Genomic DNA, 24,772 nt, shown 5'->3' on the forward strand with positions numbered 1-24,772 from the left:
GCTAAATTAAAAAAACTGGTAACACATGGTCCGACATCCTTGCAAATTAATTATTTTGAATATTTTAGTTTTTAAGCGATTTGGAGCACTATTTTGCAGAATTCCAACTGAGACCTACTATCTGCGTTCAAATTTGAAAAATTACTGAATGTATTGGAGAAGAAAAATTACATTTTTAATGCTTTTAACTTCTATGATTCAAAAGACTGCGTTTTCGATAACAGTTTTTACCGTTTTAAAAAGAACAGGTTATGAGAAACGATAACTTTGCTCTTTGCTTTAATATGAATAAAATGAACAAATGTCTTTAAAATTATTTCTTGAAAGTGTACTTTTAAAACCACGCTAACCTGCTAAGTCGAAGAAAAAGTGTCTTGTCAGCGTTGATCACGTCATAATCACAGGAAGAAAACGTGCTTTTATTAGTGATCTTTTTACAAATGGATTGCTGATTAGGGTATGTCATAATTTATTTATTTCAAGAATTGACATTTGAGTACATGAATGTCTTTGGGCTCCTTTGATGCTAAAACCTAATTTTTTTGAAACATTGATTTTTGTAACTGTTTTGGTTTGGTATATGAACTTTATCAAGCATTTCAATGCTTCCATTTCGTTTAAACAATCAATATCTATACTACAAATATTCCACTTTTTTTTCGCTTACGTTTTGTTGTGTGTCTGTATGTCTTCATATCTGACCGATGTAAGATTAAAATTTTAGTTTTTCTACCGCCCATCAACCCACCAAGTGGGGCTGGGCGTTGTTTTAATTTTGTGAATCATGTAAAATGATGTTGATAGAATGAGTTACCCTATGTTTATACGTTTCCGCTAAATTGAAAAAACTGGTAACACATGGTCCGACATCCTTGCAAATTAATTATTTTGAATATTTTAATTTTTTAAGCAATTTGGAGCACTATTTTGCAGAATTCCAACTGAGACCTACTATCTGCGTTCAAATTTGAAAAATTACTGAATGTATTGGAGAAGAAAAATTACATTTTTAATGCTTTTAACTTCTATGATTCTAAAGACTGAGTTTTCGATAACAGTTTTCACGGTTTTATAAAGAACAGATTATGAGAAACGATAACTTTTCTCTTTGCTTTAATATGAATAAAATGAACAAATGTCTTTAAAATTATTTCTTGAAAGTGTGCTTTTAAAACCACCGTAACCTGCTAAGTCGAAAAAAAAGTGTCTTGTCAGCATTGATCACGTCATAATCACAGGAAGAAAACGTGTTTTTATCAGTTATCTTTTTACAAATGGGTTGCTGATTAGGGTATTTCATAATTTATTTATTTATTTATTTATTTATTTTAAGAATTGACATTTGAGTACATGAATTTGAGTCTTTGGGGGAATTTGAGTCTTTGGGCTCCTGTGATGCTAAAACCTAATTTTTTTGAAACATTGATTTTTGTAACTGTTTTGGTTTGTTAGATGAACTTTATCAAGCATTTCAATGCTTCCATTTTGTTTAAACAAACAATATCTATGCTGCAAAATTCCCCTTTTTTTTTCGCTTACCTTTTGTTGTGTATCTGTATGTTTTCAAATCTGACCGATGTAAGATTAAAATTTTAGTTTTTCTACCGCCCATCAACCCACCAAGTGGGGCTGGGCGTTGTTTTAATTTTGTGAATCATGTAAAATGATGTTGATAGACTGAGTTACCCTATGTTTATACGTTTCCGCTAAATTAAAAAAACTGGTAACACATGGTCCGACATCCTTGCAAACTAATTATTTTGAATATTTTAATTTTTTAAGCAATTTGGAGCACTATTTTGCAGAATTCCAACTGAGACCTACTATCTGCGTTCAAATTTGAAAAATTACTGAATGTATTGTAGAAGAAAAATTAAATTTTTAATGCTTTTAACTTCTATGATTCTAAAGACTGAGTTTTCGATAACAGTTTTCACGGTTTTATAAAGAACAGATTATGAGAAACGATAACTTTTCTCTTTGCTTTAATATGAATAAAATGAACAAATGTCTTTAAAATTATTTCTTGAAAGTGTGCTTTTAAAACCACCGTAACCTGCTAAGTCGAAGAAAAAGTGTCTTGTCAGCATTGATCACGTCATAATCACAGGAAGAAAACGTGCTTTTATCAGTGATCTTTTTACAAATGGGTTGCTGATTAGGGTATTTCATAATTTATTTATTTATTTATTTATTTATTTTAAGAATTGACATTTGAGTACATGAATGTCTTTGGGCTCCTGTGATGCTAAAACCTAATTTTTTTGAAACATTAATTTTTGTAACTGTTTTGGTTTGGTATATGAACTTTATCAAGCATTTCAATGCTTCCATTTCGTTTAAACGATCAATATCTATACTACAAATATTCCACTTTTTTTTCGCTTACGTTTTGTTGTGTGTCTGTATGTCTTCATATCTGACCGATGTAAGATTAAAATTTTAGTTTTTCTACCGCCCATCAACCCACCAAGTGGGGCTGGGCGTTGTTTGAATTTTGTGAACCATGTAAAATGATGTTGATAGAATGAGTTACCCTATGTTTATACGTTTCCGCTAAATTAAAAAAACTGGTGACACATGGTCCGACATCGTTGCAAATTAATTATTTTGAATATTTTAGTTTTTAAGCGATTTGGAGCACTATTTTGCAGAATTCCAACTGAGACCTACTATCTGCGTTCAAATTTGAAAAATTACTGAATGTATTGGAGAAGAAAAATTACATTTTTAATGCTTTTAACTTCTATGATTCAAAAGACTGCGTTTTCGATAACAGTTTTTACCGTTTTAAAAAGAACAGGTTATGAGAAACGATAACTTTGCTCTTTGCTTTAATATGAATAAAATTAACAAATGTCTTTAAAATTATTTCTTGAAAGTGTACTTTTAAAACCACGCTAACCTGCTAAGTCGAAGAAAAAGTGTCTTGTCAGCGTTGATCACGTCATAATCACAGGAAGAAAACGTGCTTTTATCAGTGATCTTTTTACAAATGGATTGCTGATTAGGGTATGTCATAATTTATTTATTTCAAGAATTGACATTTGAGTACATGAATGTCTTTGGGCTCCTTTGATGCTAAAACCTAATTTTTTTGAAACATTGATTTTTGTAACTGTTTTGGTTTGGTATATGAACTTTATGAAGCATTTCAATGCTTCCATTTCGTTTAAACAATCAATATCTATACTACAAATATTCCACTTTTTTTTCGCTTACGCTTTGTTGTGTGTCTGTATGTCTTCATATCTGTCCGATGTAAGATTAAAATTTTAGTTTTTCTACCGCCCATCAACCCACCAAGTGGGGCTGGGCGTTGTTTTAATTTTGTGAATCATGTAAAATAATGTTGATAGAATGAGTTACCCTATGTTTATACGTTTCCGCTAAATTAAAAAAACTGGTAACACATGGTCCGACATCCTTGCAAATTAATTATTTTGAATATTTTATTTTTTTAAGCAATTGGGAGCACTATTTTGCAGAATTCCAACTGAGACCTACTATCTGCGTTCAAATTTGAAAAATTACTGAATGTATTGGAGAAGAAAAATTACATTTTTAATGCTTTTAACTTCTATGATTCTAAAGACTGAGTTTTCGATAACAGTTTTCACGGTTTTAAAAGGAACATATTATGAGAAACGATAACTTTTCTCTTTGCTTTAATATGAACAAAATGAACAAATGTCTTTAAAATTATTTCTTGAAAGTGTGCTTTTAAAACCACGCTAACCTGCTAAGTCGAAGAAAAAGTGTATTGTCAGCGTTGATCACGTCATAATCACAGGAAGAAAACGTGCTTTCATCAGTGATCTTATTACAAATGGATTGCTGATTAGGGTATGTCATAATTTATTTATTTTAAGAATTGACATTTGAGTACATGAATGTCTTTGGGCTCCTTTGATGCTAAAACCTAATTTTTTTGAAACATTGATTTTTGTAACTGTTTTGGTTTGGTATATGAACTTTATCAAGCATTTCAATGCTTCCATTTCGTTTAAACAATGAATATCTATACTACAAATATTCCACTTTTTTTTCGCTTACGTTTTGTTGTGTGTCTGTATGTCTTCATATCTGACCGATGTAAAATTAAAATTTTAGTTTTTCTACCGCCCATCAACCCACCAAGTGGGGCTGGGCGTTGTTTTAATTTTGTGAATCATGTAAAATGATGTTGATAGAATGAGTTACCCTATGTTTATACGTTTCCGCTAAATTAAAAAAACTGGTAACACATGGTCCGACATCCTTGCAAATTAATTATTTTGAATATTTTATTTTTTTAAGCAATTTGGAGCACTATTTTGCAGAATTCCAACTGAGACCTACTATCTGCGTTCAAATTTGAAAAATTACTGAATGTATTGGAGAAGAAAAATTACATTTTTAATGCTTTTAACTTCTATGATTCTAAAGACTGAGTTTTCGATAACAGTTTTCACGGTTTTAAAAGGAACATATTATGAGAAACGATAACTTTTCTCTTTGCTTTAATATGAACAAAATGAACAAATGTCTTTAAAATTATTTCTTGAAAGTGTGCTTTTAAAACCACGCTAACCTGCTAAGTCGAAGAAAAAGTGTCTTGTCAGCGTTGATCACGTCATAATCACAGGAAGAAAACGTGCTTTCATCAGTGATCTTATTACAAATGGATTGCTGATTAGGGTATGTCATAATTTATTTATTTTAAGAATTGACATTTGAGTACATGAATGTCTTTGGGCTCCTTTGATGCTAAAACCTAATTTTTTTGAAACATTGATTTTTGTAACTGTTTTGGTTTGGTATATGAACTTTATCAAGCATTTCAATGCTTCCATTTCGTTTAAACAATCAATATCTATACTACAAATATTCCACTTTTTTTTCGCTTACGCTTTGTTGTGTGTCTGTATGTCTTCATATCTGTCCGATGTAAGATTAAAATTTTAGTTTTTCTACCGCCCATCAACCCACCAAGTGGGGCTGGGCGTTGTTTTAATTTTGTGAATCATGTAAAATAATGTTGATAGAATGAGTTACCCTATGTTTATACGTTTCCGCTAAATTAAAAAAACTGGTAACACATGGTCCGACATCCTTGCAAATTAATTATTTTGAATATTTTATTTTTTTAAGCAATTTGGAGCACTATTTTGCAGAATTCCAACTGAGACCTACTATCTGCGTTCAAATTTGAAAAATTACTGAATGTATTGGAGAAGAAAAATTACATTTTTAATGCTTTTAACTTCTATGATTCTAAAGACTGAGTTTTCGATAACAGTTTTCACGGTTTTAAAAGGAACATATTATGAGAAACGATAACTTTTCTCTTTGCTTTAATATGAACAAAATGAACAAATGTCTTTAAAATTATTTCTTGAAAGTGTGCTTTTAAAACCACGCTAACCTGCTAAGTCGAAGAAAAAGTGTATTGTCAGCGTTGATCACGTCATAATCACAGGAAGAAAACGTGCTTTCATCAGTGATCTTATTACAAATGGATTGCTGATTAGGGTATGTCATAATTTATTTATTTTAAGAATTGACATTTGAGTACATGAATGTCTTTGGGCTCCTTTGATGCTAAAACCTAATTTTTTTGAAACATTGATTTTTGTAACTGTTTTGGTTTGGTATATGAACTTTATCAAGCATTTCAATGCTTCCATTTCGTTTAAACAATGAATATCTATACTACAAATATTCCACTTTTTTTTCGCTTACGTTTTGTTGTGTGTCTGTATGTCTTCATATCTGACCGATGTAAAATTAAAATTTTAGTTTTTCTACCGCCCATCAACCCACCAAGTGGGGCTGGGCGTTGTTTTAATTTTGTGAATCATGTAAAATGATGTTGATAGAATGAGTTACCCTATGTTTATACGTTTCCGCTAAATTAAAAAAACTGGTAACACATGGTCCGACATCCTTGCAAATTAATTATTTTGAATATTTTATTTTTTTAAGCAATTTGGAGCACTATTTTGCAGAATTCCAACTGAGACCTACTATCTGCGTTCAAATTTGAAAAATTACTGAATGTATTGGAGAAGAAAAATTACATTTTTAATGCTTTTAACTTCTATGATTCTAAAGACTGAGTTTTCGATAACAGTTTTCACGGTTTTAAAAGGAACATATTATGAGAAACGATAACTTTTCTCTTTGCTTTAATATGAACAAAATGAACAAATGTCTTTAAAATTATTTCTTGAAAGTGTGCTTTTAAAACCACGCTAACCTGCTAAGTCGAAGAAAAAGTGTCTTGTCAGCGTTGATCACGTCATAATCACAGAAAGAAAACGTGCTTTCATCAGTGATCTTATTACAAATGGATTGCTGATTAGGGTATGTCATAATTTATTTATTTTAAGAATTGACATTTGAGTACATGAATGTCTTTGGGCTCCTTTGATGCTAAAACCTAATTTTTTTGAAACATTGATTTTTGTAACTGTTTTGGTTTGGTATATGAACTTTATCAAGCATTTCAATGCTTCCATTTCGTTTAAACAATGAATATCTATACTACAAATATTCCACTTTTTTTTCGCTTACGTTTTGTTGTGTGTCTGTATGTCTTCATATCTGACCGATGTAAAATTAAAATTTTAGTTTTTCTACCGCCCATCAACCCACCAAGTGGGGTTGGGCGTTGTTTTAATTTTGTGAATCATGTAAAATGATGTTGATAGAATGAGTTACCCTATGTTTATACGTTTCCGCTAAATTAAAAAAACTGGTAACACATGGTCCGACATCCTTGCAAATTAATTATTTTGAATATTTTAATTTTTTAAGCAATTTGGAGCACTATTTTGCAGAATTCCAACTGAGACCTACTATCTGCGTTCAAATTTGAAAAATTACTGAATGTATTGGAGAAGAAAAATTACATTTTTAATGCTTTTAACTTCTATGATTCTAAAGACTGAGTTTTCGATAACAGTTTTTACCGTTTTAAAAAGAACAGGTTATGAGAAACGATAACTTTGCTTTTTGCTTTAATATGAATAAAATGAACAAATGTCTTTAAAATTATTTCTTGAAAGTGTGCTTTTAAAACCACCGTAACCTGCTAAGTCGAAAAAAAAGTGTCTTGTCAGCATTGATCACGTCATAATCACAGGAAGAAAACGTGTTTTTATCAGTTATCTTTTTACAAAAGGGTTGCTGATTAGGGTATTTCATAATTTATTTATTTATTTATTTATTTATTTTAAGAATTGACATTTGAGTACATGAATTTGAGTCTTTGGGGGAATTTGAGTCTTTGGGCTCCTGTGATGCTAAAACCTAATTTTTTTGAAACATTGATTTTTGTAACTGTTTTGGTTTGTTAGATGAACTTTATCAAGCATTTCAATGCTTCCATTTTGTTTAAACAAACAATATCTATGCTGCAAAATTCCCCTTTTTTTTTCGCTTACCTTTTGTTGTGTATCTGTATGTTTTCAAATCTGACCGATGTAAGATTAAAATTTTAGTTTTTCTACCGCCCATCAACCCACCAAGTGGGGCTGGGCGTTGTTTTAATTTTGTGAATCATGTAAAATGATGTTGATAGACTGAGTTACCCTATGTTTATACGTTTCCGCTAAATTAAAAAAACTGGTAACACATGGTCCGACATCCTTGCAAATTAATTATTTTGAATATTTTAATTTTTTAAGCAATTTGGAGCACTATTTTGCAGAATTCCAACTGAGACCTACTATCTGCGTTCAAATTTGAAAAATTACTGAATGTATTGTAGAAGAAAAATTAAATTTTTAATGCTTTTAACTTCTATGATTCTAAAGACTGAGTTTTCGATAACAGTTTTCACGGTTTTATAAAGAACAGATTATGAGAAACGATAACTTTTCTCTTTGCTTTAATATGAATAAAATGAACAAATGTCTTTAAAATTATTTCTTGAAAGTGTGCTTTTAAAACCACCGTAACCTGCTAAGTCGAAGAGAAAGTGCCTTGTCAGCATTGATCACGTCATAATCACAGGAAGAAAACCTGCTTTTATCAGTGATCTTTTTACAAATGGGTTGCTGATTAGGGTATTTCATAATTTATTTATTTATTTATTTATTTATTTTAAGAATTGACATTTGAGTACATGAATGTCTTTGGGCTCCTGTGATACTAAAACCTAATTTTTTTGAAACATTAATTTTTGTAACTGTTTTGGTTTGGTATATGAACTTTATCAAGCATTTCAATGCTTCCATTTCGTTTAAACGATCAATATCTATACTACAAATATTCCACTTTTTTTTCGCTTACGTTTTGTTGTGTGTCTGTATGTCTTCATATCTGACCGATGTAAGATTAAAATTTTAGTTTTTCTACCGCCCATCAACCCACCAAGTGGGGCTGGGCGTTGTTTGAATTTTGTGAACCATGTAAAATGATGTTGATAGAATGAGTTACCCTATGTTTATACGTTTCCGCTAAATTAAAAAAACTGGTGACACATGGTCCGACATCGTTGCAAATTAATTATTTTGAATATTTTAGTTTTTAAGCGATTTGGAGCACTATTTTGCAGAATTCCAACTGAGACCTACTATCTGCGTTCAAATTTGAAAAATTACTGAATGTATTGGAGAAGAAAAATTACATTTTTAATGCTTTTAACTTCTATGATTCAAAAGACTGCGTTTTCGATAACAGTTTTTACCGTTTTAAAAAGAACAGGTTATGAGAAACGATAACTTTGCTCTTTGCTTTAATATGAATAAAATGAACAAATGTTTTTAAAATTATTTCTTGAAAGTGTACTTTTAAAACCACGCTAACCTGCTAAGTCGAAGAAAAAGTGTCTTGTCAGCGTTGATCACGTCATAATCACAGGAAGAAAACGTGCTTTTATCAGTGATCTTTTTACAAATGGATTGCTGATTAGGGTATGTCATAATTTATTTATTTCAAGAATTGACATTTGAGTACATGAATGTCTTTGGGCTCCTTTGATGCTAAAACCTAATTTTTTTGAAACATTGATTTTTGTAACTGTTTTGGTTTGGTATATGAACTTTATCAAGCATTTCAATGCTTCCATTTCGTTTAAACAATCAATATCTATACTACAAATATTCCACTTTTTTTTCGCTTACGCTTTGTTGTGTGTCTGTATGTCTTCATATCTGTCCGATGTAAGATTAAAATTTTAGTTTTTCTACCGCCCATCAACCCACCAAGTGGGGCTGGGCGTTGTTTTAATTTTGTGAATCATGTAAAATAATGTTGATAGAATGAGTTACCCTATGTTTATACGTTTCCGCTAAATTAAAAAAACTGGTAACACATGGTCCGACATCCTTGCAAATTAATTATTTTGAATATTTTATTTTTTTAAGCAATTTGGAGCACTATTTTGCAGAATTCCAACTGAGACCTACTATCTGCGTTCAAATTTGAAAAATTACTGAATGTATTGGAGAAGAAAAATTACATTTTTAATGCTTTTAACTTCTATGATTCTAAAGACTGAGTTTTCGATAACAGTTTTCACGGTTTTAAAAGGAACATATTATGAGAAACGATAACTTTTCTCTTTGCTTTAATATGAACAAAATGAACAAATGTCTTTAAAATTATTTCTTGAAAGTGTGCTTTTAAAACCACCGTAACCTGCTAAGTCGAAGAAAAAGTTTCTTGTCAGCATTGATCACGTCATAATCACAGGAAGAAAACGTTCTTTCATCAGTGATCTTTTTACAAATGGATTGCTGATTAGGGTATGTAATAATTTATTTATTTTAAGAATTGACATTTGAGTACATGAATGTCTTTGGGCTCCTGTGATGCTAAAACCTAATTTTTTTGAAACATTAATTTTTGTAACTGTTTTCGTTTGGTATATGAACTTTATCAAGCATTTCAATGCTTCCATTTCGTTTAAACGATCAATATCTATACTACAAATGTTCCACTTTTTTTTCGCTTACGTTTTGTTGTGTGTCCGTATGTCTTCATATCTGACCGATGTAAGATTAAAATTTTAGTCTTTCTACCGCCCATCAACCCACCAAGTGGGGCTGGGCGTTGTTTGAATTTTGTGAAACATGTAAAATGATGTTGATAGAATGAGTTACCCTATGTTTATACGTTTCCGCTAAATTAAAAAAACTGGTAACACATGGTCCGACATCCTTGCAAATTAATTATTTTGAATATTTTAGTTTTTAAAGCGATTTGGAGCACTATTTTGCAGAATTCCAACTGAGACCTACTATCTGCGTTCAAATTTGAAAAATTACTGAATGTATTGGAGAAGAAAAATTACATTTTTAATGCTTTTAACTTCTATGATTCTAAAGACTGAGTTTTCGATAACAGTTTTCACGGTTTTAAAAAGAACAGATTATGAGAAACGATAACTTTTCTCTTTGCTTTAATATGAATAAAATGAACAAATGTCTTTAAAATTATTTCTTGAAAGTGTGCTTTTAAAACCACCGTAACCTGCTAAGTCGAAGAAAAAGTGTCTTGTCAGCATTGATCACGTCATAATCAGAGGAGGAAAACGTGCTTTCATCTGTGATCTTTTTACAAATGGATTGCTGATTAGGGTATGTCATAATTTATTTATTTCAAGAATTGACATTTGAGTACATGAATGTCTTTGGGCTCCTTTGATGCTAAAACCTAATTTTTTTGAAACATTGATTTTTGTAACTGTTTCGGTTTGTTATATGAACTTTATCAAGCATTTCAATGCTTCCATTTCGTTTAAACAAACAATATCTATACTGCAAAATTCCACTTTTTTTTTTCTCTTACCTTTTGTTGTGTATCTTTATGTTTTCAAATCTGACCGATGTAAGATTAAAATTTTATTCTTTCTACCGCCCATCGACCCACCAAGTGGGACTGGGCGTTGTTTTAATTTAGCGAATCATGTAAAATCATCTTGATGGAATGAGTTACCCTATATTTATACGCTTCCGCTAAATTAAAAAAACTGGTAAGACATGATCCGACATCCTTTCAATTTAATATTTTAGTGCAATTTTGTGTTAGCAATTTTGAATATTTTAGTTTTTTAAGCAATTTGGAGCACTATTTTGCAGAATTCCAACTAAGACCTACTATCTTCGTTAAAATTTGAAAAATTACTGAATGTATTGGAGAAGAAAAATTACATTTTTAATACTTTGAACTTCTATGATTCTAAAGACTGCATTTTTGCAAACAGTTTTCGCCATTTTAAAAAGAACAGGTTAAGAGAAATGATAATTTTTTCTTTGCATCACTATGAATAACATGAACAAATTTCTTTTGTTTTGAAACAGTGCTTTTAAAACAACGTTAACTTGCTAAGTCACAGAAAAAGTGTCTGGTCGGCATTGATCACGTCATAATTACAGGAAGAAAACGTGCTTTCATCAGTGATCTCTTTAGAAATGAATTGCTGATTAGGGTATGTCATAATTTATTTATTTATTTTTTTTAAATTTGACAATTGAGATATAATGTATTCACACTCGAGAAATTCATTTCTATGGAATTATGCATGAAAAAGATTACGGCTTATCTGCCGGGAAACAAGTCTCAAAGTTTGAAAAAAAAGGTAAAAAATTATCAATTTGGAAAAAAATTTCTGAAAATGTAAATGTTTTAAATTCTTGTTCTGATACAATTCAAATGATTATTCGAATTCTTCCTTTTAACATTTTTTAAACATATCTTTATGATTAACTATATTCCTTTAGTTTTCAGTTCTCGAATAAAACGTACCTTTTTGTGAAATAACCCAAATTTCTATAATATTTTTTGTACCTTGCAATATTTTCCCTTTTTTAGTCAAGAAAGATTTTTTCGCAATAAATGTTCACTATGTATCTCTTTGTTAGACGAAGCATGGCAAGGCGTGAGTGACAGCCCAACCAAGGGATCACTCCTCCAGGGGCCTTTGATTTAAGTCATAAAAGAGCAAAAAGGGGGAAAAAATTGAATGTATCGAAAATAATATTACCTGAAACATGCAATAAATGCGATCTACTTCTGCGCGAAATGTTTAAAAGGCAAGTATTTTAAACATTATTCAATCAGAATAAATGATTTAAGTTAATCACATTTATTATATATTTAATTATTTTTTTATATCTCCTTCGTGTTTTCTTTTTTTTTTTTTTTTTGTCTGAAAAACTCTTTATAATATGGTAAGCCTTATTATGTTTGTTTCATAGTAAGGGTCCTACAAACCCTGGGAAATAAAAAAAAAATCTAGGTGACAAAAAAAAATTACTTTCTGAACGGGAGGAAAAACTGTCCCATCAAATGTAATTATATTTCCTGCAAACTATTGCTCTTTCTGTTTTTTTTTTTTTTTCTTTTTTTGCAAGTAAAGATATATATTTGAAATAAACTAATGAGCTTTGCAAAAATTTAGAATCTTCAAACATCAAAGTTTCCCAATTTTTTTTTCTGAATCCGATATTAACGTCCGACATATGTGTAAAATGATATAAAAAATTTAAATATTTTTGTAGCTTGAAATTTAATGCAGAAATTAAGAATTTAGTTACTATTTAGTCACCAACTAAGTCGGAAATAACATCTCTTTACCAGAAAACAGAAAGTGCAGATATGCATAAAGTTGTCGTATACCTTTACAGGGTGTCCCAAAACGACCGCATAAACTCTGCACAGCTATATTCCTCATTAGGAGTACATAAAAATTGCCCAAAGAAGCGTTTCTGTACGATTCATAGTTTACAAGAAAAAATACGAAAAACAAAGTATGACGTCACTGCCGGAAATAGAAAAAACACTTATATCAACAGCAGCTTCCGTACATTACGTATAACAGCAAATACATGTAATGACGTTTTAAACATTATCGTCAGGAAAGATATGCAAATACTGTTGTTTATATGTCCAATAAAGTGTTTTATTCCTTGCACCGGAGGTGACGTCATACTTTGTTTTTCGTATTTTTCTCATAAACTGTGGATCGTACAGGAACGCATCTTTGGGGCAGTTTTTATGTACTCCCAACGAGGAATCTAGCTGTGCAGAGTTTATGCAGTCCTTTTGGAATGCCCTGTACATCCTTTTTTCCGCACTGTAAAAAAAAAAAATCTGCAACCTTACTCCATAAAATCGGTGACATCATAGCTGCCTCCACTTCTCTGGTGTAAATTAACTGGTACAACTGTCGTAAAGTTACACATTGCTTGTGGAAGGTAACACTATGGTAATTTAACTATAGCATAACGTTACATGAATTTCTGTTTAAGGTTACACCAGAATTGTCTTTAAGCTCACGCATAAAATGTTTGTAATAATACTTTTATAGGCGTAAACTTTCACCTTGCTTTCTTGGAAGTTTACTCATCTTTAAGAATAAGTTCTCACCCCTTTCTGTATGTTTAATTACAATTTATGTCTGCAAAGTTTCACGGTACTTAGGGATAAGGTAACTATGTAATTGTCTGTAAAATTTCATCCTGTTTCATCCATGTTGAAACAATTTAAGTAATATTTTAGAGTTCAACACGCTACTCAGTATATATACACATATACAGGGTGGTTATAAAATAACGTGAAGTGTTCAGAGCCCTCTAGCAAATGAAGTATTGAAGTATTGGACGAAACATTGCCAAATTTCATGGCTGTACATGGGTGATGATTTTCTGTACTATTTTTTTTTTTTTAAATTTCAGAAATCAAATTACAATGGTTTGCTGTGTACGTAAATGAAATTTGGCAAAGCTTCGTCAAATAATTCATTCGCTAGAGAGTTCTGAACCCCTCAAGTCATTTTATATCTACCTTATATATATATATATATATGTACAGTTTTACAGAATCAACTTCTCTAAATTTCGGTGTGACAATGTGTAATTAAAATTTTCTTTTCGGATTTATTACATTATGACTAATATTGAATCCCATTAACTAAATTAAAGGAATAACTAAAAAACATTAAATTTAAATTTTGAGAATAATTTTAAAATAAAGTATCAATTAGAATTAATTACTTGACAGCTATAATTTTAAATGTCAATCATATGGAAAGTTCATAGATATTCATTTTCCTAAAATGTCCAATTTCTTCCGGAGTTCCGGACTTTTTACAAAAAATGTGCCCCCTCCCCCCCCAAAAAAGGTTAAACTTAGTTACATTTTAATCAGAAGATTATATTGCATAAATTTATATCTATTTTCTTTTAAATAGTTTTTTGCTTAAATCATACTTTTTTGACATCAGTAAAATAAATATATACATTTTTAAACTAAAAACTTTATAACAGAAAACGTAATTAAATGCTACTTAATGAATTTTAACGTCCATTATTTGTTTGCTTATTTGATTTATTTTCATTTATTTATATCTTCACTTCTTTATTTATTTAGAATCAATTGAGGCAGCGGGGGGGGGGGGTGCTATAAAGGACGTGAGTGGGCTTTTTAAAGTTTCGAGTAAAACGCATTTAAAATTCAGATCCTAGGTAGGTCTTCACTGAATTTGTTTTTTAAATCTTACTGTATAGCAGCACCCAGCAGAACTACTAGTACCATCTCTTGCCCCTATAACAGAGAAGAGGTTATCCTACCTTTTGTCCGATTTCCTCCAAATTTTTTATTTTGGCAGTTACATCCCTTTGCTTTTCACTGCATCAATCAAAGTTTATTTATTTATTTATTTATTTATTTATTTTGGCTTTAGATCTCAAGATTAAATGAAAAAATACGAAGGTAAGATTATTATATCGGTAGATATAATCGTATTTAAGAGGTTTTCGTTTTCAAAAAAAAAAAAAGTTTAATTTTGCTAAAACAAAGCTGATTTGGTCTTTTTAAATTTTTCATTAAAATCTAGCAACGACTCCCACTTAGTTATTTTGAAACGAATCTTTTGGGCGAGTATCGAGCTAATTTCATCTTGGCGACAAATCTGTTTTCCGCCCTATAACCGGTCGTTCTTATTGCGAAATGCCATCCTAGTCCCAAAGGGTGGTGATAATTGACAGCATCTTCTGATGTCGAATTAGTGAGGCAATTTCATTTGTTTCTCGTAACCACTCTTTACTTCAGTCGAACCCACATAATGGTTAAAAGAATATCCCGCTTAATGTAATAAGTTTTCAATGAACAAAAATTGTGTAGTTCCTGTGAACTCGAATAACGGACAATCCCACTTATCACGATGAATTTTTGTGGAAAGTTGGTTTTCCCATTTAGCGGATTTGACTGTAGTTGAATGGTAGTTAGTATTTAGACTGAACAATAGATCTAAAAGGCCAAAAAAAAAAAAAATCTCAAAATGCTTCTGCTACCATTCTTGCTGTTTCTTACCTAAAATGCTCCCCTGAATTCAAATATGTAATCACCATTTCTCTTCATATCACCCACCACTTTCGGAAGATAACGCACCACTCCCCCTCCCTCCCTCCACCCTTTTTTTGAGTTTTTGAGAGTACCTATTAATGTTTTTTGAGACAGAAGGGAGCATTTTAGTTAACCGTTAACATTCTTCTGAGGGTTTAGAGAGGTGAAAAGTTCAGAAACATAAACATTTGTAGCAAGCCAGAAGACTGAGAGGGGTATTTTACAATAAAATATTTTAAACATCTTTCAAAATGATCTGTATCTTCCATTTTTCTACTCATTTTTCTGTGTGAAACCTGAATATCGGTCATTCTCCTTTGAGCCGACATTCAAATAGTTTTTCACGTAGTAAAAAAAAACTTAAAAGCATTTCATGTTGTATAAGAGTGTCATAGTAGATCTTCAATAAATCACCTTTCCGAATTATCTATTTTTTTTTCAAACGAAATATATTTTTTATTTCTGTGACAAAAATTTGACGCATTTTATCATGAACACATACCATTAAATTATTATTATCGTGTATCTTCAAAGATACAATGTTATATTACTTTCATATCATCCGCTCCCTTTCAAATATTTCTACAAATCGCACAGATCCCTCAAACATAGGAACAATCAACTATTAAATATCATCCTCCTGCTCGGGGACGTACGTAAATCACTGCCATTGTGACAAGAATAGCAGACTAAATTCACGAACTAATCCGCCTTATATTTATATTGCTGTGTACATTTAGCTGGTGGGTATTGTTCAACTTTAATTGGATACGTAATAGAATATTTACGCGCATAAAGTGAGTGGTAATGAGCGCATTAAACACCTTTATGACCCTATACTAGATACAACGTTTTACTTTTACAGCATTCAACTGAATGAAAAAGATTTTGTAATGATTTTTAATGGATTCTAGTTATGAATTCCGTGGGTAGATGGCAGAACATACAGAACACACGCTCAATGTAACGGACGTACAATCTGCCACCTATTGCATTTTAATCCCAAACGTTTGCGTAGAGAGTCGAGAGCCATGACATTTGTTCCTGCTGACTACACACTACACTCAATTGATGTTGAGAAGGGCATGTTTCTTGCTTAAAACTCCCAGTGTCCTTTTAATGTACGCATTCCATTGTATTGAACAAACTGAATTTAAATTTTTAGGTTATGGCAAAATATCATGTAAAATGATGATGTCATAGCGTTGTATGGGCGGTACTTATCCATAACTATTCGTTAAAAACTCGGTCGTTTTAAAAACTTCAACGGATCATGTGAAATACTTGTGGCCTGATTGGAACTTGTAACATGCTTTTATGGTTACGTTTTTGTAGACAGATTGCAGAATATACAGAAACCTACAGTTATGTGGCTGTATGGGTTGTCATCTATCTCCATTGTGATCCCAAACGTGTACAGTTGTCTGCAGGCTCTTTAGTGGTTAAGTTCAACAAACAGGGGAAGATTTAGGCATGGGCAAGCAGGACACGGGCCAAGGGAACCAAATCTGTAGCTAAAGTTTAAAACGAACTGGAGTAATTTCATATCATGTGTTTGGAATATGTTAATATTAAATCTTTTTAAAATTGCTTTTAAAAATGTAATCTGGTATGTATGAAAATATTTTACTCACTTTTACTATGTATTATGATCGTGAGTGCTGGTGCTTGGGAGGGAAAGGGGGCGAAAACAAAATTCGTGCCCTGTCATCAAATGTCATAGATGGGCTCTTTTAACAAATTTCTTTTCAGAAGATGACGCGCAAAACGCATGCGCGAGAGCTTTGTGCAAATGAATTTTAGTGTTCATTAACGCCTCAGCAAATACAAACGGTGTTTCATATTTTCATATTTATCGCCTTCTAGCTACCTTAGAGCGCCAAGACGTATGCACTGATAAGGGCATTAATTTTAGGATAAATTAGGGGGATACATTTTAGGAGTTGAGTAAGATGCTTGAAAACTATTTTTACTTATTTTAGGGATGCGTGATATTAAATAACGGTCTCCGTGCTTGCCTTTTTGCAGTATGGGAAGTTAAGGGGCTCTATTCTCATAGGTGCCCTGGTTAAGATTTCCTTTCATTGTGCAGTAAATCTATCTTTCGTTGTATTTTATGGTAATAAATGAAAAGTAAAAAATATCCGTTGTTGTCATAAATAAAAACGAAAGAGAGCAGTTTCCGTAAGCTATCTGAAATTCTTACATCTTTAGTTTTCTGTTTATATTGGTTTGGCAACAAAAGCTTGCGCAGAACTTCTGTAATAGGAGTACTACTAGGGGGCCGTGGTAGCCTGATCGGTAGGGCATTGGACTCGGGGCCGGAGGGGCTCGGGTTCGATCCCCGCTGGTCGAAGACCCACCGTCGTCATTAAAGGGGACTGGGCGACGTTAAATATGCTCGTGGTCTCAATGTCCTCCAAGTGAAACGATACCTCTGGGGGTGCTAGTACCAGGTAGCTATTAGCTCTTGGACTAGTTCTAAATTCTCATTAACTGTCCGATCCGGTGATGGTGCTGCCATCTATCGGTATATAAAATAATGGAGGCAAGGCACATAGTATGCAGATCCCTCGACATAATACAGTTGTAGTCAGTTGTGACTCTTGAATAGAAATAGAAATAGAGTACTACTACACCAAGGAGATTAAGGATTTAGATAACCACCGGAAGAGGAGGGAAGGGCCGTCGCAAGGTCAAAAATATAAAAACTAATTTTTTTTTAAAAAAAAGCAGGTGGATGCATGAAAAAGGTGGCAACTGGTTTTTTTCAAAAGTATTTGAAATATTAAGAGAGGATTTAGGTTTTGGTTTAAGTGGGATTCAAGGAACCATTACTAGATCTGAGTATTAAAAATATGAGCGTTAGTGTAAGCATAATATTCCCTCAGAAATAGGGGATCCGAGGGTTTCTCCACAGGAATTTTTCAAAATTGTAGTTTTAAAAATGCATTTCAGAATATCTTTGTTAATGTTACGGGAAAAGGGTTCAGTAATGTTTCCACTGTCCATTTTTCAAAAGTAAAACTTTTTGAAAAGCAATTGTTATCTGCGATTATGTTGAGAAGTGGGGGTTTAAGGAGCTCTTCCCGGGATATTACTTGAAATTGTAGCTCAAACAGTGCAGTTTTAGACGTTTTATGCTGACGTGGAATGGAGAGATTCGTCGCTAATCCTCGTAAATTTTTTGAAATTGAAATCTTAAAAACAAGATTATATGTCATTTTCGGCAACGTTAAGGAGACTCCAAAAAAATAATTTTTGTCTTCTTTTAGTGATGTTTGAGGGGAAGAGGGAGCTGTCCCTCTGAAAGTGTACGAATTAATCGAAGCTCATAAAGGAAACGTAAGACGATCTTCAACGGTGTAGGCGAGATGGGGACACTCTACCTGAAAAGTTTCGAAGTTAGCTTGTTAAAACGCAGTTTCTGGAGGATATTTGGTAATGTTAGTGGTAGGAAAAGTTCATGGAACCTCACTTGGTACTTCCTGAAACTGAAATTCCAGAAACGTGATTATAGATGATCTTCTATGATGTTATCTGAGGGTTTGGGGACGCTTTCCAGAATTTTTTTAAAAATTAAAATTTTAAAAATAAAATTTCGACGGACACTGATTATTTTTAGAAGAGGGATGTTTCGGGGGATCCCCTAAAATTTTTCCAAGTATAAGTCCTAAAAATGAAATTTTAGACAAGTGTTAAAGATGTAGAAGGGGCGTTTTTTGGGGATTTGAGTGGGTGTACTCTCCTTGAAGCTTTGGGGAATTGATATCCTAAATTATACAATTGTAGGCCATCTCTGATGACAGTAGGGAGCGGGCTGGGGTTCAGGAACTCTCCCTCAGAACTATTTCAATCAAAGTTTCAAAAATACTCTTCTGGGCTACTTTGGTGACGTAAAATGAAGGGATAAGTTTCGGGGAATACCGTCATTTCCCCTTTTTTGCTATGTCCCCATCTTCTTTTTGTTTCAGTTACTCATAAGAATATTGGGGAAACCTCTCCCCGAGTTGTTCTTTTCCAATGCCGTTTGAGTGCTTCGGTTTTAAATTATGAATATTTCAATTTCCAGTCTGGTCTTTTTTTATTCGTTTGAAATACTAGCCTTTGCAGTCTCAGTAAAAATACTTTTAAGATTTTAGACTGATATGGTAATTATTAGTGATACCTTACGTCTGTTTTTTTTTTTTACTTAATTTTGTTTTAAGGGGTCTAAGGACACTTAACCTTCCAAATATTCGACTTTCTGGAAAAAATACATGTTCTGCAAAATTTAAATATGAACAATTTGATACTTTATTTATTATCATACGCAAAAAACTTTTCAAGTTATCGTAAAAATACATAACCTTTCCCCATAGAGATTAAAGTTAACGGCAGCTGTTTAATCCTTTTTCACAGGTGCCGTTTTCGCGGGTTTCTCGTTTTGCGTGCGTGATATCTCAGAAAGTTTCTTATATATTTCCGTAAAACTTTTAATGCATGTTTGTCTGGTTTATTTTTATGATCTGAACCTAAATTTATTATTTTTTTAATTATTTAATTTTTTGAAATTTTATAAGTCTATATCAAAATTTTCCAAAATTTACCGTCTCAGGATAGGAATTACTATTAGAATGTCTATACCAAGAAGTAATATACAACGAGGGCGGTGCACCCCCAAAAATAAATATATACGGTTTTAGGATTTCTAATAAAATCCTTATCTTAAGTCAGCCAAGATCTTGCTTTAATATACAGCAGGGGTTTTCAACCTTTAAGGCTCTGCGCCCCCATTTGGTAACTCATGTGAGGTCACGCCCACCCTCCTCCCCGCACCACCTCATGTGGTCAATACAAATAGTACAATCGGAATTCAAAACTGAAGCTGGTTATTAAATGAAAACACAAATAAGTTTGTTAGCTAACAAAATTTAGTATTGCAACAAATAGCATTTTTTGAACATAATTATTAGAGCACATGTAATCAAAGAAATAACAAAAAAATGATTTGAAGTAATTAAGGATCTAGGAGAGAATGACGTGCAATACGAGTAGCTTTCACAATATTAAGGGGAGGTCTGTTAATGTTTGTCAGTGCAAGGTTTTAAATACTAGGTTATTAAAACTGTTACAAAGAGCACCACAGGTTACTTTCATTACCTTGCTCAATATTTGGACTACCTTATTTTACATAGCGAAATTTCTGTCCACCTTATATTTTAATGCCTTTTTTTCTCCGCAAATCCATATACCAGTTGAGTTGAAGAAATCAAAACAATTAATGAACAAATTTCAGTAACAAATGACCAAACCGAGTCAAATTACCGACGCGTTGTAAGTCATTCAAAGAGAATACTTTTACCAAGAACAAAGATAAAAAATTCGGATTGTGAGAAATTAGAGAAGATTAATTAAATTGAAATAATCTAATAAAAGAAGAATTAATTTCTACTGAATAAAACCGTCACTTTCTGGAAAAAAAAGCAAAAAAATTTCCAATATAATTACAAAAACCTTAGCAATCTTTTCCAGAAAAATGTTTTGTAGATTTGTTTATTTATCGAAGTAAAACCAGAGAGAGAGAGAGAGTGACTAGAATGAATTAACCTCTTTTCCGGTTTCCTTTTGCTCATATATATTGCAATGATTTTGTCATTTACAATTTTTGTCTTTTAATTTGGTAGAAATATTGAAAATTAATGATATTCAAAAAAAAAAAAGAGGAACTGTATTACTCTGAATCGGAGTAAATAGAACTTGGACAAGAAGTACTTGTCTCTCATTTCTCACGAAACTAGTAGTCTCATCGGAGTTGTTTTTCAAAAGCAGCGCTTTTTCCCCCAATTCGACGCTTGAAACGAAACAAATTGGAGTAAAAAGGTTTCACCGAGAAAACCGGTTCGAGATCGCGAAGCGAGTCGGTTCTTCCGAAAGATGGATCACATTTGAACTCGAGGAGTCGAGAGAAGACGAGGATGAGGATTTTGCTGTTGATGTGTTTTGGGATTGCTTGGGGATACCCTTCGTTTCCCACAGAGACCGAGAAAGCAATTGTCGTTCTAGTAGACGGTGTGCGATGGGATTATCTCAATGACAGCTCCTATGCCGGATTTAAGAGGATAGCGGATAATGGTGTCAAAGCGGAGTATGTTACACCTGTTTTCCCTTCGAACTCTTACCCGAATTGGTATACAATAGTGACAGGTTAGTGCATTTATATTTCTTTTAATATCACTTGCATCATATATGACAACTTTATCCCTCGGGTCGTAAGGAGCCCGTGAAGCTGATCCATGTGGCCCATTGTTATGTTTAATGTCATGAATGGAAACTATGTCCTAGAATCTTCTGAGACAACTAGTCATTTTCATTCAGAATCAAGAATAACTGTTGAAAATTTAGAGCAAAAGTTTCAGAAATTGGTCAGTAAAAAACAACTGAAAACTCCGTTTTGATAATACAAGCACGTAGTATTGAGAACAACAGTTCTTGATTTGAAAATTTCCACCCTTTCTCATGTTTACCCATGTCATCTGAAAAAATTAAATATAATTAAATTTTATATGTGTTCTGGCCCACAAGGTTCAACTTAATATGAGGAGCGAATCTCGGGTAAAAAAAGTTGGGCAAAACACGGGGGTAAGATAACATTTCTCAATACAGTGTCTCCACTTTTAACCTCTTCACATACTACTTAAAATCTACTAAAACGTGAACTCCTTGGATTACAAAGGGAAGACTAAGTGTTCTTCTTCTCATCTGCTAATAAAGATTCTACGACGTCATCAAGACAGACGTCATTTATTTCAAGTGACATTGCAAATTGATCTCTCTGAGGTGTCGTTACCTTAGTGCCCTATCAGTATCTTTGACGCCTCCGATACATTTATTTCTGGTGCTATTCCAGACTGTTTGATGCTTTCGAGACGTCATTAATTTCTTGCGCCGTTTTAGACCCTTTGACGTCCCCGAGATATCTTTCGTTTGCTCATTGTTATTTCCGAAACTTAACCTTTTTCAGATGCCATTTGTCTAATGTTTCCGAGACGTCATTCATTTCATGTGCCGGTACGGATTCTTTGACGTCTCTGAGACGTCATAAGTTTCACGTGCCGTTGCGAATATCTTTGAGGTCTTCGAGACTTCATTGTGCGTCAAAGGCTTAATAAGACTGTACAAGTTTCTTGTTTTCATGACAATTAAGAGAATCTCTCATATTCTTTTTAAAAATACATATTTTACAAAAAGTGCATTTTACATGCCCAATGAATCAAATTCAGGAAAAAATAATGTTCAATAGCCGTGAATGAGATACTATCAAAACTTCCAACTTCATCAAAACATATTTTAAGTCCATCCTTTTTCCTGTAAGCGTTAGATCACGTCCTCCATGAAATAGTTTCAACTGCCTGAATGCGATAGTATAGTGTTGCATCTGTGGTTATATTTTCAAGTACCTAATTTAGACAACCGTAAAAGAAACAGGGTCCGGCATATCAACCTCCCGTACTTAGAGAGGGCGTTGTGTGAGGTCTGCTGAAAGTGGTATCGTTGCGATAGTAACAATGGCATGGTGCGGTGAGCATCGTCATGTGTTGTGGAGGAACATATTCGAAATTGTATGTTTGTTTTTTGTTACTACTCAGCAGAAATGTCGCATTCCAATTTGGCCAACATGGTCCTGCTCCAGGTAGGAACAAATTCATGTTCGGGTATCAAACTTTTGAGCCACTTGTTAGCACAATGAACAAAACTCTTGAATGACAACAGACCGTCAAAAGCCGAAAAAATATGAGACATGTGAGATCATCTATCCAGGAATCTCCAAAGCGTTTAGCACTTAACATGCAATTACGCTTTGGTTTTTCAATAGGAATGCAGGAAACATCCTGAATTTCCCATGTCTTTACACCGTGAATAGTCCTTGAATCAGAGTTGTCTTAAGGGCCCCATCCAACCTGTTAAATCACGTGTAGTAGAGGAGACCCTGGAATGTAATGTAATGTATTAGCTGCAATTAAAAAGCGGTTTAGTCATCGTGGAAAATATTGACACAGATATGCTTTACTTAACGATATATTTTATTGCTTATTTACACTTCACTCATAATACATTTCTATTTCAAAAGAGACAACACAAATTGAGCGTTGCATGCAGTAAATTCTGTTTCATCGCCCATGGCCATGTTCTTCCGCAATAGTTTACTTCCAGAAAGTTTTTACCCGGAAGTTTTCTGTCAGACAAAATAGATATCCTAGATTTTTTTTGTTCACTGGTATTATTTACTAGAAATCTGGTTTGGACTGAACCTGACACTTTTGGTGAACCGCCAATGTTTTCAAAAAACTATTTTCGTATTTAACTGCAACATTTTTCTAGTTAGCACACATAAAGTTTATTATGGCATATTTTCTTCATTTATCATCTGCTATATATTTTTCGATTTGATAAAAAATAATAGTTCTCTAACTTCCTATTTTTCTGCCTATTTTCCACATCGCAAGCGGCAAGGGAAGTGAAACAACTCAAAATTTAAAAAAAAAAAAAAAGAAAAAAAAAACCGTCCTTGTTATTGATTTGAAGTCTATAAAGTTAATGATCTTTCTTGTCACAAAACTCGCACAAAGTTAGCTTTCATAACTGGCACATGGTGGCGTAAAAACGATATATTAAAAAGTGGCACATCATGTTTTTTTCCTAATTTTGAAGAAAAATTTTCGAACTATAAATATGCATTATTAATTTAGGCAACAAAATCGAACCAGAAAGCATCACATTTTAAATTCTTTGCTCCCTATTGTAATGTTTGAGACTTAATCGCTTGCAACTACTGTTATGATGTTGATTTTCTCCATTGCTGTTTGTTTTTTGTTGAACTGTGATAATTTTCGTAGACCGGGGTGCGATATGTAATAAAAAATTTTCTCTGTCTATTTGAAACCCAGGAATGCTCACCAAGGGGGAGGGGGCATGTCGCAGACTGCACTGTTGAAATTGTTTGGGGGTTATTTTTAGGAATTTTTTGTTTCCGTTTTTGGAGGTTTTTACTTTTGGGGACTCTATAGTACACTGTAAAAAAAATTCGAAACGTTACTGGTTATTTCCGTGGAACGTTTCGGGATTTCAGAGGTTTTCGCCTATTTCCCCGCAAAATCAAGTATCTTCGCAAAAAAGGTTCCTGAATTGCCAAAAGATGCACGAATGCAGACTTTTCACTGGTGTGAAAAATGTTTTTTGCTACCAGTTTAAAGGTTGGCGGAGCGTGTTTATTAAGTGTGTCGGCTCTAGTTTATTTATAGCCCGTCTGCATTGACTAAACTTCCCCAATGGGAGCAAATAAGTCACTGGATAGCTGCAGCTTTGCGAAGCTGGAATTGCAGGCAAGGAACATGTTTGGTTCTTGCTTGCAATTATTGCATAGCTTTGGCCGTGGTTGCGCTAATACTTCCGG

The 24,772-nt window shown here is 32.8% G+C and overlaps 1 protein-coding gene across 1 annotated transcript in view; it reads left to right on the forward strand.

Annotated features, from left to right (window-relative positions):
* Window positions 1-21,296: 21,296 nt before the first annotated feature.
* Window positions 21,297-24,772, forward strand: part of LOC129231166 (glycerophosphocholine cholinephosphodiesterase ENPP6-like) — a 165,211-nt gene continuing 161,735 nt past the window's right edge. Inside the window, exon 1 of the mRNA XM_054865414.1 lies at window positions 21,297-21,525. Within this exon, the coding sequence (XP_054721389.1) occupies window positions 21,297-21,525 (229 nt within the window). The remainder of the gene's footprint in view (window positions 21,526-24,772) is intronic.

The sequence above is a fragment of the Uloborus diversus genome, chromosome 10, assembly GCF_026930045.1.
Source record: "Uloborus diversus isolate 005 chromosome 10, Udiv.v.3.1, whole genome shotgun sequence".
Taxonomy (NCBI): domain Eukaryota; kingdom Metazoa; phylum Arthropoda; class Arachnida; order Araneae; family Uloboridae; genus Uloborus; species Uloborus diversus.